General features: G+C 41.8%; 1 protein-coding gene across 1 annotated transcript in view; it reads left to right on the top strand.

The window, feature by feature from the left end:
* The first annotated feature begins 244 nt into the window (after positions 1–244).
* The window catches only part of LOC104281371 (cytochrome P450 2J2-like), a 15,778-nt gene continuing 1,828 nt past the window's right edge, over positions 245–14,194 (top strand). Inside the window, exons 1-7 of the mRNA XM_009879344.1 lie at positions 245–415; positions 1,585–1,747; positions 4,482–4,631; positions 6,309–6,469; positions 8,938–9,114; positions 11,684–11,825; positions 14,129–14,194. The exon at positions 14,129–14,194 is cut by the window's right edge and continues 143 nt beyond it. Coding sequence (XP_009877646.1) covers positions 245–415; positions 1,585–1,747; positions 4,482–4,631; positions 6,309–6,469; positions 8,938–9,114; positions 11,684–11,825; positions 14,129–14,194 — 1,030 coding nt within the window. The remainder of the gene's footprint in view (positions 416–1,584; positions 1,748–4,481; positions 4,632–6,308; positions 6,470–8,937; positions 9,115–11,683; positions 11,826–14,128) is intronic.

Here is a 14,194-nt window from a genome sequence, read left to right as displayed (position 1 = left end):
ATTTGAAAAATATAAGCTGAATGAGAATAGGAAAAGTGGTATGCATCTATTAAATATGCTTGAGCAGGAGAACATAATGAATGGCACAGAAAGGGAGTGGTTGATAATAAAGAGGGCGGGTTAGGGGTGGGGAATTGTTATTATATGAAATTTAAACTCATGAAAAAACTGGTTCAGCAACCAGCCTTAATAGCTTCAAAAGACTATTTTCAATAAAGGCAAGTTGGTAAAAGCAGCTGTGAAAATGTTGACAATAAGTCAAGTTCTTATAGCCTTGACTGTATTTCTTCTAATTAAGCAGTTTCTTAAGTTGCAACGGGTACGGAGACGGCTTCCACCTGGACCAATCCCTCTCCCAATTCTTGGGACCTTGATACAGCTGAACTTTCAGTTTAATCGTGATCTCCTCATGAAGGTATTTATTTTCAGCTCCTCCTAATTATTTAAAAGTCTTTGTAATTTCCCACTTCTTACGTTGTTTACTATGTAAAAATATCCTCTCCCAAAACTATGTTGGTAACGTACAGTACTTGTTAAATAGCCACTGTGGAATTGCACTTGGTTTGGAACTGCTGGTTTGGCTGGCAAAATGAGAACAAGTTATTGCAGTATAAAGTATTTTGCTAAGATAAAAAAAAAGCCTGGTGTTTGAAGTTCTGAATGTCTGAAAATCATTCTGATAGTTAAACACATCACCTTATAACACTCATTTTCAAAAATTCATGTGAAAATTGATATCACTTAGGATTAAATACCTTTAGAGGTAATATATACCTTAGTGATAATATATGACATACCATATTTCTTTTCATCACAAAAGAAATACTGTTTAAAAAATTACCTTCAGAGGATGGATTTTTAGCTTTCTGAGCACTTTCACTCTCTAGCTCAAGCAGTAAAAAGATGCACTACATGTGTATTTGTATTGTATTGCTTGTTTGTATTCACAGGATCTAAAAAATACCCCACAAACCTTTTGTCAGATGTTTTCTGAGGAGTACTTCTGTGCACGTTTCTCATTCTACTGGTTCTCACAGTGTTTTCAGGATTCTCAGTAGACAACTCCAGTGGCATCTGTCCCTGGTTTGGATGAGACACACTAGTTATTCCCACTGAATGGCAGGTTCAGATGGGAAGTAAGGACACTGTGAGACAGAACGGTCTTATTTAAGTTCCAGTACCTGAGTATGCAAGTGGGTGGGGGAAAAGAAGAAAGTAACAGGCCTGGCCTTTAGAAGGTAGTCACTCCTCTGACATTTTTGTGTTCCCTTCTCACCACTTTACCAGTGCAAATGATAGTAAACTCTCTCAAAAGAAATCAGTGTATAGAAAATACCCTTTATTACATGAATCATTGTGAACTAAGCCTTGGCTTAAATACAGTAATAAAAGCTACCTAAAGTATCTTTGCCTAGATCTGTGGCTCTGAAAAGCTAGAATAATTGTAATCTTGTGGGAAAGATGGAGAACATCATTCCAGCTTAGGGCTGGTCCTGTAACCAGTGTGAAAACAGGTTCATCCTCTGTTTGTTTGCAGTGTGTGAGATTTCATCTGTGCTTTCCTGGCTTCTCTCCCATTTATAGCTGGCACAAGTTCATGGCAACATATTCACCTTATGGTTTGGATGGGCCCCAGTAGTCATACTGAATGGATATCAAGCAGTTAAGGACGGTATGACCACGCACCCTGAAGATGTTTCTGGGAGGCTAGTGTCTCCTTTTTTCCGAGCAATGGCCAAAGGAAAAGGTGAGAATTTCTTGCCATAAATATTGCACAGAAACATTGTCTAGGCAGATTGCAGCTTTTTTCTTTTGTAGCTTATAAGCACTTCCAAAGGTACCACAGTAGCAGCATTTGTCCATGAGGAGTGACTTCCAGGTGAACTGCAAAGTAGGGAGGGGTGAGATAGCCTTTAGATAGAAGGAAAAAACAGCAGAAGGAAAAAGATTTGTAATACCTTGTGAGGAATATTCACTAAGGCAGATTCAGAGGTGCCGAGAGGAGGCAGTGGTAGACTGTGCCACAGAGAACTGGAGGAAGGGCAGGAAACTGCAGAATTCCTTGTCCTGGACTTGCTGCCTCCCTATGTTTTCAATTGCAGAGTGAGCTTGATGGTGGGATCTCCTTCCTATTTCTTTTCTATTGTGAATATTTTCTTAGCCTCACAGTTGCATCTGGAGCTTCAGGGCACTTCTGTTTCAGCATTGCTGGAGGCTTCATGTTACCCTGCCACACTGGAAATTCCCAAACTCCTGATTTTCATGAACACACGCATTATGAAACAACCTTTATTTTATTTGGGACCTTGTCTTTTTTTTTAAGGAAAACTAATTCCTTAAATATTTCAAATTTGAATTTGTTTCAGTCATTGGTGATTCTTATGCTACGTTAAAGATTCCATTAATATATGTCAAGGGTTAGGGCTAGGCCCACTCCCAGCGCCCTGGTAGCAATCCCCACTCATCACAGAATCACAGAATGTCAGGAGTTGGAAGGGACCCCTGGAGATCATCAAGTCCAACTCTCCTGCCAGAGCAGGATCATAGAATCTAGGGCAGGTCACATAGAAATGCATCCAGGTGGATGTTGAAAGTCTCCAGAGAAGGAGACTCCACAACCTCTCTGGGGAGCCTGTTCCAGTGCTCTGTAACCCTCACAGTAAAGAAGTTCTTCCTCATGTTGAGATGGAACTTCCTGTGCTCTAGCTCGAATCCATTGCCCCTTGTCCCATCACAGGGCACAAGTGAAAAGAGGTTGTCCTTTCCTTCTTGACGCCCAGATACACATTAATTAGATTCCCTCTCAGTCTTCTCCTTTCCAGACTGAAGAGTCTCAGGTCGCTCAGCCTTTCTTCACAAGGCAGGTGTTCCAGTCCCTTAATCACCCTCACAGCCCTCTGCTGGACTCTCTCAAGTAAATCCCTGTCCCACTTGAACAGGGGAGCCTGGAACTGGATGCAACACTCTAGGTGAGGTCTCACTAGGGCAGAGTAGAGGGGGAGGAAAACCTCCCTCAATCTGCTGGACACACTCTTCTTAATGTACCCCAGGATAGCGCTGGCCTTCTTGGTCACAAGGGCACATTGCTGTCCCAGAGCAGGTGGCACCAGGGAAGCCCCAGGCTCAGCAGCAGGTGGGAACCAGAAAAAGGAGCTGGATTCGGGATCAAGATCAAGGGCAGAAGAATGGATGGAGTCCTCCTTGGACACTGGCTGCTGAAGAAGAGAGTGTAACTCTTGTGATCCCTCAGATTTATACTAAATGTGACATATGGAATGGAAAGGAATACTTTGTTGGTCAGACTTGGGTGGTTTGTTCTGTCTGTCCCTCCCCAGAGGTGTGACTTTTTACTTCCTTGTGACCCTTTGACTTCCCAGCACCCCCAGCATGGCACACAAGATCAAGCAGTGGCTTTGGTTACCATAGGAGTAAGTGTAAGCAAAAGCCTTTCTGCATACCAGTCCCTGGCAGTAACTGTAAACACCAGGCGTTATCACTTCTAGCAGCAGACACTGCCTGCAGAAACATGCTGTTAGCTTCAGAGAGTGCAGACTCTAATGAGACACTGAGCTGAAAACTAAAGTCACTGAGCAGACCTTGTTTAGCTCAAACCAGGAGATTATAAAATGTTTATTTCTTCTGAAGATATTTGTCACAAAGGCCAAGTACTGAAATTCTCTGCCCTGTGGACAGGAATTTCTCTCCCTGACTGTGAACAGTCAGAAGTCTTTTCCCATTTCACACACAGAATCACAGAATGTCAGAGGTTGGAAGGGACCTCTCGAGGTCATCTAATCCAACCCCTCTGCCAGAGCAGGATCACCCAGAGCAGGTTGCGCAGGTCGCATCCAGGTGGCCTCTGAATGTCTCCAGAGACAGAGACTCCACCACATCTCTGGGCAGCCTGTTCCAGTGCTCTGACACCTTCAAAGTAAAGAAGTTCCTCCTCATGTTTAGATGGAACTTCCTATATTCAAGTTTGTGCCCATTACTCCTTGTCCTGTCACTGGGCTGTGTGTATTTGTTGAAGTTCTGCAAGATTTCCCTGCCCCAGTCTTGATATTTCTTATCAGAGGTGAATCTGTACATATAAAAAAAGCATTCCACGGTTTCTGGTTGCAGTAATTTCTGCCTGTCTGCAGGCTTGATTTCCACACCTTTCCGTTCATAAGAATCACTACCCTTGTAAAGTGGGAGGCAAACACTTCAGAGAGCATCTAGAGAAGCAGCCATCAAACTGTCTGAGATAACTGGCTTTCTTGGATCAAGCTTAATCCTGCAAAGTCATCTTCTTACCTGTTTGAGTTTGTCCACTTCAGCCCTGTCCACATGCTTAGGGCCACAGTTGTTCCTTTGTGTCTTTGTGTTCATGGGCAACGCAATAGTTTCCTTGTATTCTATGGCTTAGTAAATCTTTCAGTGTAATCTTTGCCTGTAATAAATATTAGCATGACAAAGGGCTTTTCCTTGAATGGATGCAGGGATTATGTTGGCAACTGGTCACACCTGGAAGCAGCAGAGGAGGTTTGCTCTGAGGACTCTGCGCAACCTTGGTCTGGGGAAAAGAGGTCTGGAGCATCGAGTTCAAGAAGAGGCTCGCTACCTGGTAGACTTCTTTGCAAGTATGAAAGGTATCTCTGCAATAAGTACTGATTCATTTTTGTCATTAGCCTGATGTCTTTAAACGTCTCTGTCTACTCTGAAATCAAGGGCAGTTTTTGTTTCACAAGAGAGTATGCAGGGTCTTGCAGTTTGGAATGGACTGACAATGCAAAGATTCTAGCCCTGTGTTTTCAAACCCAGTGGGAGACTATGATTTTTAGAAGTTATTTACAAAACTACTAAAACTGGAAAGCAAAACTGGAGCTGATTTATTATTTGTATCATAGAATGCTTAAAGTGGAAAGGGATCTCTGAAGATGGTCTAGTCTAGCCCCTTCTCAAATAAGGGCCAATCAGATCAGGCTTCTGAGGGCTAAGTCTGGTTGGATTTTTAAATATCCATGAGAATGGAAACTTTACCACCTTTCTGGATAACCTATCCCAGTGTTCAATCAGCTCTACAGTAAAAAAGTTTCTTATGTCTAGGCAAAATTTAATGTATTTCAATTTTTGCCCATTGCCTTATTTAATAACCCTGAGAAAAATCTTACTCCATGTCTTTTATTCTTCTCCACCCAGTATATATCTATGTGTATATATATATATTTCAGATACTTTCCTGAGCTTTCTCTTCTCTAGACTAAACACTCCCAGCTCTCCCAGCTTCTCTCGTGCCAGATGCTCCGATTCCATAATTGTCCTTGTGGCCCTTTGCTTGACTTGTTCCAGTATGTTGATATCTCTCTTGTACTGGGGAGCCCAGAACAGGACCCAGTGCTCCAGATGAGTCTCACCAGGGCTGCTCAGAGGGAAGGATCACCTCCCTCGACCTGCTGGCAATACCTTTCCAAATGCAGCCCAGGATGAAGGTGGCCTTCTTTGCCTCAAGGGCACATCCTGGTTCATATATGGTGCTGGTGCATAAAGATAACGTATGCATTATCAGTGCTGATGAATTAAGTCTTGTAATGCCATTTGCATGCACCCTTTAAAGAAGTGACTAGAATCTTGTCTTCATTACAACGTTTTACCCTGATCAACCCAGTCAGGAGGAGCATGCAAGTTGGATTTCCCAATACTGGTCATGATACAAAGGCCCAGTAAATCAGGGCATGCTGTGGCTAGCATTGCATCAATTAAAAGTAATGAAATCTAGCCCAATCCCATGGTTTAAGAACTATGAGAGAGTGAGACGTGTGCAGGAAAAAATAAGCTCAGAACAATAAGTTGCTAATCAGAATGGGGCAGTGAGCGTTGGACAGTTGCATTGATACATACATCAATACAGTTGTTTATAGTAATTTATTCTTGAGTCACAGAATAGTTTTCTTGGGATAAGCTTTTCAGGTAATTGCTTTAAAATCTGTTATTATATTATTGGCACAGTGTTCTCAGGCATTCCCAGGCTCAACCTATTTCAAATTTGCCAGACAGCAAATTTGCATGGATTTCTTTTTCTTACCTCTAAATCTGGTCTATCATATTATGAAATATTTTACACATCTGGCATTTCTGTAGGGTGCCACGTATTCCTGGGATAGTAAGATTGCACCATAGTTGTGAAGAATCTATTTGATACTACAATTCTGTAAGAAGATTGCTGTTTCTCTGTGAAATGTCATGCTCTCTTGAAAGTTCTTTGGGTAACCTATTTCACTAAAGCAGATAGGAGACATTAACAGTGACATTTATTATTATGGTTGCAGGAAAACCCCTGGATCCTTCTTTCCCTCTCATTCATTCTGTCTCAAATGTAATTTGTGCTGTTGTTTTTGGACATCGTTTCTCCAGAGAAGATGAAACCTTCCATGAACTCATTAGAGCCACTGAGTATATATTCAAATTTGGAGGCAGTTTTATTCATCATGTAAGTAAGCTATCTGTTGTTTTCTTCTAAAACGGAAAGTGACAAATGCAGATTCAAGAAGTAGCTCTTAGGCAAAAGTTTTTGGGTGGATAAGTGATGCCTCAAGCAGCTTTACTGGGGAGCGCGCTGTCTCAAAGGGTGATGGTGATGCTCCACATACCAGCCTTGGTCATCGTGTTCTTTCCCCTGTGTCTGCAAGCTGTGAGAAGGTAATTTGCTTATCGATCTTGGCAGCAAGGAACAAGCTGATGGACTGCTCCTGGGTCATGCCTGTTACTTGGTTTCTCAACCCCACCGCACAACGGGTTCCTGCTTTGGGGATCGTGATTGTTAAATACTAAATGTCGGGTCTAAAAGTGTGATTCATGTACCAAGATTAGACACTGTTTTATATGTTTATATACAATTTATATACAGCGTCTCTCAACAGAGAGAAAAATGATCCAAATATCTAAGTGTTTTGCCTGTGTCTACTTATCTCCATTTCTTCAATAAAAAGTGGAGACTTCAAGACTTCACAGAGGAATTTGACTCCTTCACCCTGAGTGAAGAGTAGCTCTAGATGCAGGCAGCAGAAGATAGGAAGTGCTAAGCCAGCAAATATACTTGTAAGCTTGGCAGTCAAAACGGTTGTTGCTCTTCTGAGAGTCAAGAGCTCACCTGACACTAAAAGAGGCCTGCTTTGCACAGAAGTGAAATCAAAGTTGCCTGGAAGTTCTGGTTCCACTTCTAAAGTTGTCCCATACATTTTATGCAGCATCTTCTTAATGTTAAACTCATAAGTAAACCCTGTAATACAGAGATTTTCCCCCACATCCCATGGAGCATTCTTCTCACTGAGTTATGATCAGGTTCCCTCTTGCTCAGCCCAGCTTTGGTCCTACAAGTTGTGCGTAGTGACGGCAGGTGAGACCTGCTTTTGGGATAGAGAATATACCTTATTTTCTTCTCTCTTTCCCACCCTAGCTTTACTTTAGTTCAGTGACTGGCTCAAACCATTCCAGAGGGTGGGCTGCAGTTTTCCCACTTTCTGGATGCAAAGGGTAGTTGGTATTGTGGAAGAAGTGGACGTTGCTTCGTCCACATCCCCATCTTTTAACTGAATTCCATAAATGGGAGAGTGCTGTGGATTGGGGCCCTCTAGAACTGGAGGAGGAGTTTTGGCAGGACTGGTAGCCAGGAAGGTGGATGAGCTCATTGACAACTAAATTCCGCTCACTGCTAGGATGCCGTAGTAGCCAGAAAGCACATACATTTGAGAGTAGGAATGCATATAATCTGGGCAACCAACTAGTCAGACCGCAGTTGTATGTAAGGCTTCTAAACAGATGTTGAAAGAAAAAAACCAAAACAACAGAGGTGGAACTAAACAAAAAGAATCCAAAGTTCTATATGAATTTACCAAGGGCTGGACAACCACCTTTCTGTGATAAGGCAAGGATTAATTCGTAATTGGACGTCTGGCAATAAGAACCGATCCTCCGAAAGGACAGAAGCATAGTCTATCTAATTCAGACAGACTCCAGAGAACACCTAATAATGTGCTTTCTGCAGTATAACTAGGAGAGTATGAGAAGAGCTCAGCAAAATGAAGACTGAGAAAGGATAGAACTTCTGCTGACAAATCATGGGATTATGTTTCAAGTAGGAAAAGAACTATCAAAAGAAAATACAGGGCAGATACAAGAACAATGTGTGCAAGTTACCCATGCATAAATATAGACTGAAAATCAGAATGAGCTTTTGAGCTATCAAAATAGGTAGAAAGCAGCTGTTCTTAGGCCAGATTTTCCCAAACAGTAAAAGAGAAGGATAAAATCAATCTGACTGTGTCAGCTAAACCCTTCTTCTTTTCTAGAGGAGAGCACTCAAAATTGTCAGGTAGCTGTTTCTCACTTTTCCTGGGTTTCACGTGTTTCAAGGTTTATTGAGAACCCTTGAGAGCTCGATTAGCAGAGAGTGTCTTGAGGGAGATTACTGAGCCTGTGTAGCAGTGAGCCCTTGCTTGGGTTGTATCGACTGTCTTTGCATATCCTGGTGAGGACAATTTGGAACAGCTTTGGTCCTTCTTCCTTCCTGCTACTCTCCACTGGAGGGCAGGATCTCACTTTTTAAATGTCTGATTATAGTTCATTGTAATTGAATGCATGAATTGACTAACTGAATAAATGAATACAGTTCATTCTAGTTATAATCATTCTAATTTAGGGTGTGGTTGATCTGAAAGCCTGGGGAACTTTGAATCTTAGGGCGTGGTTGATCTGAAAGCCTGGGGAACTTTGAATCTTGCAATCAACACAGCTAGAAATTATATGGCACAACTTGAAAACATAAGCATAACCTTTTACTAATGATGTCAGAAGCACATGCTAACAGAAATACTACCTTCCACTTTTAGTAGGGCTAAAAAGCATTTCCTACTGCTAGAGACTTGACTTTGTGGTACATCTTGTGTGTCACTCCTGCAGCTGTATGAAATCTTCCCCTGGTTGATGTGCCGTCTCCCTGGTCCTCATAAAAAGGCTTTGTCTTGCTATGATGTCCTGAGCAATTTCACAAGAAGAGAGATCAGAATGCACAGGGAGCGTGGGACGCCGGATGAACTGCAGGATTTCATTGACTTTTACCTAGATCACGTTGAAAAAGTAAGTTGTTCTGCCTGATCATACATTCATGGCAAATAAGGTGAAATGGACTGTTAAAGCATACAGTCTAAGCCCTTCTATCACAATCTCTTACCTTTCATAGACATCTTAATGGGAATCCAGTAAGCAAGGATTTGCTAAATCCTTCTTAATTATTGGTATGCCACAGCACCTCGCAATTCTTTCATCAAAGAGCAGGCTAATACACTGCATTTTTTTCTCATTGGCACAAGTTACAAAATGATTTAGGGCCACCAGGAAAGAATACTGAATTTCTAAGTGGACTACAAGAGAACTGGGAAGGTCTCAGGGAGACAGAGTGCAATGTTCTGCCTGGGATATTTGGCTGGTAAGGGTTTGTCGGAGAGGTTGCTGGAAGAGAGCAGTTGGAATTTGAGAGCATTCTGTGGGGAAATAATGTAGGAGTCAGTGGAGTTTCAGACAAGGTTGGAAAAGAGGGGGAGTCCAGAGTCAGTGAAGTTTCAAGAAGACAAAGGGAACTGGGACAAATCAAGGCATTTTGGTCAGGCAGGCAAACTAGAGGTAGGTGGGAATCAGCAGGCTCCATCAAGCCTGACCTTGAATGAAGTGGATCGTGACTGCTGCTCCCGGGTGGCAGCGCTTCCCTGCAGCCACAGCTGGTGCCTCTGCTGCTGTGGTCATGTGCTGGTGGCACTGCAACCTTGTCAGGCTGTAGGCACCCATCCTGCACCTCGTGGCCCAACTGGGACAGGTCTGCTGTCCTGGCCCTCTGCCTGCCTGGTGTACACCTTCAGTTGGCTCTGCTGCTGAGCTTGGTCATGCTAGAGGCGTGCATCCAGGAACGAATGTCTGCTAGCTATTTCTGTCAGCCAGAAAGTCTTCTATCCCGTGTCTTATGAATACTTCATAGTGCTTGACTTTTTTATTATTATGGGGAACATAAGCAACTATCTGGTGAAACTCCAAGTATGTTGCAACTGCAAAATTATCATTATCACCCAAGCTGGTAATTCTATCAAAGAATCAAATCAGATCTCCTTGCCAAGGTCAGTTTTCCATGTCATAATAAATAGCATTAATTTGTATTTCTAGCTGGTAATTCTTTGTTAATTGATTCTCACATCAGATGCTGTATTTTCACAGAATCACAGAATGTCAGGGGTTGGAAGGGACTTCTGGAGGTCTAGTTCAACCCTCCTGCCAGAGCAGGTTCACCTAAAGCAGGTCACATAGGAACGTGTCCAGACAGGCTTTGAGTATCTCCAAAGACAGAGACTCTACAACCTCCCTGGGCAGCCTGTGCCAGGGCTCCGTCACCCTCACAGTGAAAAAGTTTTCCTAATATTTTTGTGGAACCTCATATGCTCCTTCCTGCTTATATCCGTTGCCCCTTGTCCTATCATTGACATCACTGAGAAGAGCCTGGCTCTGTCCTCCTGACACTCCCTCTTGACATTTATAAACATTAATGAGGTCACCCCTCAACCTTCTCCAAGCTAAAGAGACCCAGCTCCTTCAGCCTTTGCTCATAAGGGAGAAGTTCCACTCCCTCCATCATCTTTGTGGCTCTCCGCTGGACTCTTTCAAGTAGTTCCCTGTCCCTCTTAGGAACTGAGGGGCCCAGAACTGATGTCCAAGGTGGATGTCAGCTTAACTGGCTTCTAATTCCTTGGATCCTCTTGTTTTGATTTTCTTGGTACTGGCACTATATTAACACATTTGGTCTTCCACAGTGCTTAACTGCTTTTAAAGCCATTCAGTACGATTCTAAGGTTTATAAGATTTGAATGTCAGTGGACCAGAAATTGTTTGAGTAAGGTTTTCTGGGACTCTGATATGTAGAAAACAACTAAGTCTGTTTATTAAAAAAATTGGTCTGTAACAGATATGCAGCAGCAATATAAAAAGATTAGATGGTATTGCAACAGGGAAAAATGTCCTTCCCATATCCCAATTGCTTCACTGGCAAAAGAAATGTTCAAGTGTAGCCTCCCTAAATTTAGGCAATAAATTCCCCCAAACCATGACAATAATCTTTCGTAGTTTCAGCATACACGTACATGTTCTCACACTTCTAACTGAAAACTGTAAAAGCCCAGAGCAGTGTGTGTGAGCCATCGTGTCCTTATAGTGGAGAAGAAGCTCGAATACCACAGGTTAAGAACTGTAGGCAGCCCAGTGTTCAGTACTCGGCTGCTGTGTTGTATGGTAGAAAAACTAAGTGATGGAATACAACTTCAGGTGTGCAGAATGGCATGCTAGTACACAACTTCTGGGGAACATTTGCTTATGTAACATTCTAAATGTACCACTATTTGCACAATTAAGCCAATAATCCTCTTCTGTGGAGAAAATGTGATTTAGCTTCATGATTAAGAGTGGAATAAACATGCCTTGTCATTTGAGAAACATTAGCTTTTCATATTGATAATAAACTCCAGTGTCTAATATTCTTTATCAGTCTCTCTGTACCGTACTATAGGCACAACACACTGCAGCTTGGGACCAGGGGTAAAATCACATTTAAAGCTATTTTATTTTTTACTAACTTTCTTGTATAAACCTCTACTTATTATATCATTTGCAGTCCAAAGATGAACCCAGGTCTACATACAATGAAGACAACATGGTTTATTCTATAAATGACCTCTTCTTGGGTGGATCAGAGACAACAAGCACCACTCTGAACTGGGGCTTGCTCTATATGGTGGCAAATCCAGACATCCAAGGTGAGTGGATAAGCACATCACAAATACCTGTGACTCAATAGAACAGCCAAGGCATAGTACTTTCGTGGGTCAGAGATTATGAATAGATAGTGGTATATGGTTAGTGATACGTGGACCTTTTTGTACTGGGCAGCGCTGGTAGAATCCAGTAGTATCTGTTTACAGGTTCCAACAGCGGTCACCGGCATAAGGCAGTTCCCAGAAAGAGTGAACAGTTTGGGAAGCATGCGTAAGTGTAGGAGCTTGTGAGATAAGGGCTTGAGATCTTTAGGGAAATGAAAGGTAGTTCGATGAAGTAAGAGGCCTGGAAGCCAGGGGGTTTGCATGTGTAATCCTCGAAGGAATGGGAGCCACTGCTGCAGCCACTTGTGAGGTGCTGAATGTACTTCAAGAAAGTGATTTGAGTTCTGTTTCAGTTATAAACATGACTGATGGCTGAAAATAATTAACTGGAAACTGATGTGTGATAGTGGGGTTGTCACTCTTGGGAGTGACAGCGATGGGGGCTACAGGGAGTCCTGCCCTTCTTCCTGCTCTGTAGGTCAGAGTACAAGTAAAGATGATCACCTGAAGTTCAGTTGGCAGCTTTGACTTTATTGTTGTCCATCAGTCCAGTTACAATCCTGAGTTATCATATTTAATCTATGATCTATTTAATCTATGATTATATTGACTCTGTGATATATTAGAGCTTCTTGCAACGGAAATTATTCCAGTTGAGCAAGGGATTTGAAGGCTCATCTCTTATGTCTATGTATATTTAGGAAGTTTATTTTTAAGTCTAGCTTTTCAATAACCATCAATCACTTTCATAGAGCACTAAATGAAAACCAAAGAATGATCTTACATGCTGGATAACAGAAATTTCATTGTTAGAGAGCAAGATATGTGCAAATACTTGGAGGAGAATAAGCTTTTAAATGGAGGGAAGAGATTAAGATAAGAAAAAATTGCTCAACTTGTAGCTGTCAGACAAGAAGAGCTACTTAATATCGTGTTATTGCACATTTATTACCACATAACATAATTAAGGTTATGAAAGCACTGACTCACACAAATAATTGTATTTGTCTAAATGTGTTACCTTGCACACACTTGGGAAAGCAGGGTGTGTGCAGCATGAACCTTCCTGGGCTTCTTGAGTCATACAGTACACCCAGACTCTCTGTACACCTGTCCTCATTTAATTGGTGGCTTCTTTTTGAACCCATTCTTACTTTTGGCTGTGTTGACACCCAGTGACAATGTCGTGCAGTTCCATTAAGCACCATGCAGAGAAGTTTCACCTTTTGCCTCATCACTGAATCAGGGTCTCCTTGTTCTCTGAATTCCTGGGACAAACATGCAGACTTACACTTACACCGTGACCAATCACTTCAAACTATACTGGATCCTGAAGTTGTACCTGATTTTGCAAGCTAGTTCTTGACAAATTAAATTTATGTTATTTAAAAATCTTTCAGGCTATGTATTTTAAATTCTATAAGGTGCTTGAATCTCTGTTGTCAGGGTCAAGGTAATACAGTTGTGTGAGGGGCTGCTGGCAGTCACTGAGCAGGCTTGGTGTGAATGAGCACAAACGGATCAATGCAGAATGGGCTTTCCCATGTCTTAGTGTTGCTTCAATGGCCCTGGAAAAAGACAGGATGATTTGTTAAAAATCTAAGACATTTTTATTATGTGTACTGCTTCCCTTGAAGTTTACAAAACAAATTTCATACTTTCATTAATACTCCCAGCACTCCTGTGCAAAAAGAAATTTAAAAGATACTATTCTTGATCAAAAGACAAATGCCAAGAAACAGATGCAAACTTTTTAAAGGGTATTTGCACATTGTTCTAGTTGGCATTGCTTCACTTAACAGATGTCCTACATAAGAACCATTTCCTTTTAATAGGAATTTGGCTTTTAAGGCCCAGATTCACCTGACTTAAATTCCATGAGCTGTGAGCTTAATGGTTCTAAGTGGCTGTAGGTGCCTGAGGCACCTAGACGAAGGAAAAACTAAAGATAAAGCAGCTATCTCTTGCACTTAATTGTTGGTAAGGCAACTCTGGGTTTTAAATTTCTGAGCAACAATTAACTTCTCTTAATCTACAACCAAATAACTTCAAACCCAGAAGTAGAGCTCTGATATGTTTAAGCTGTTGGAACACCCTTCTACTTTTACTTTCTTTATAATTGCTTACATTTTTATATTAATTTTATTGCTCTCCTCAAAGCTGTAAGTGGGAAATATCTTTGAAAATGGAATTATACTTGATATAATTGTCCACCTGCAATGGCAAATATTTCTCCACAGAGAAAGTGCAGAAGGAGCTGGATGCTGTTGTGGGTCCTTCCCAGCTAATCTGCTACGAGGATCGGA

Source organism: Apaloderma vittatum, unplaced genomic scaffold (assembly GCF_000703405.1).
Source record: "Apaloderma vittatum isolate BGI_N311 unplaced genomic scaffold, ASM70340v1 scaffold11182, whole genome shotgun sequence".
NCBI lineage: Eukaryota > Metazoa > Chordata > Aves > Trogoniformes > Trogonidae > Apaloderma > Apaloderma vittatum.
This window is presented reverse-complemented; position numbering and strand designations above follow the sequence as displayed.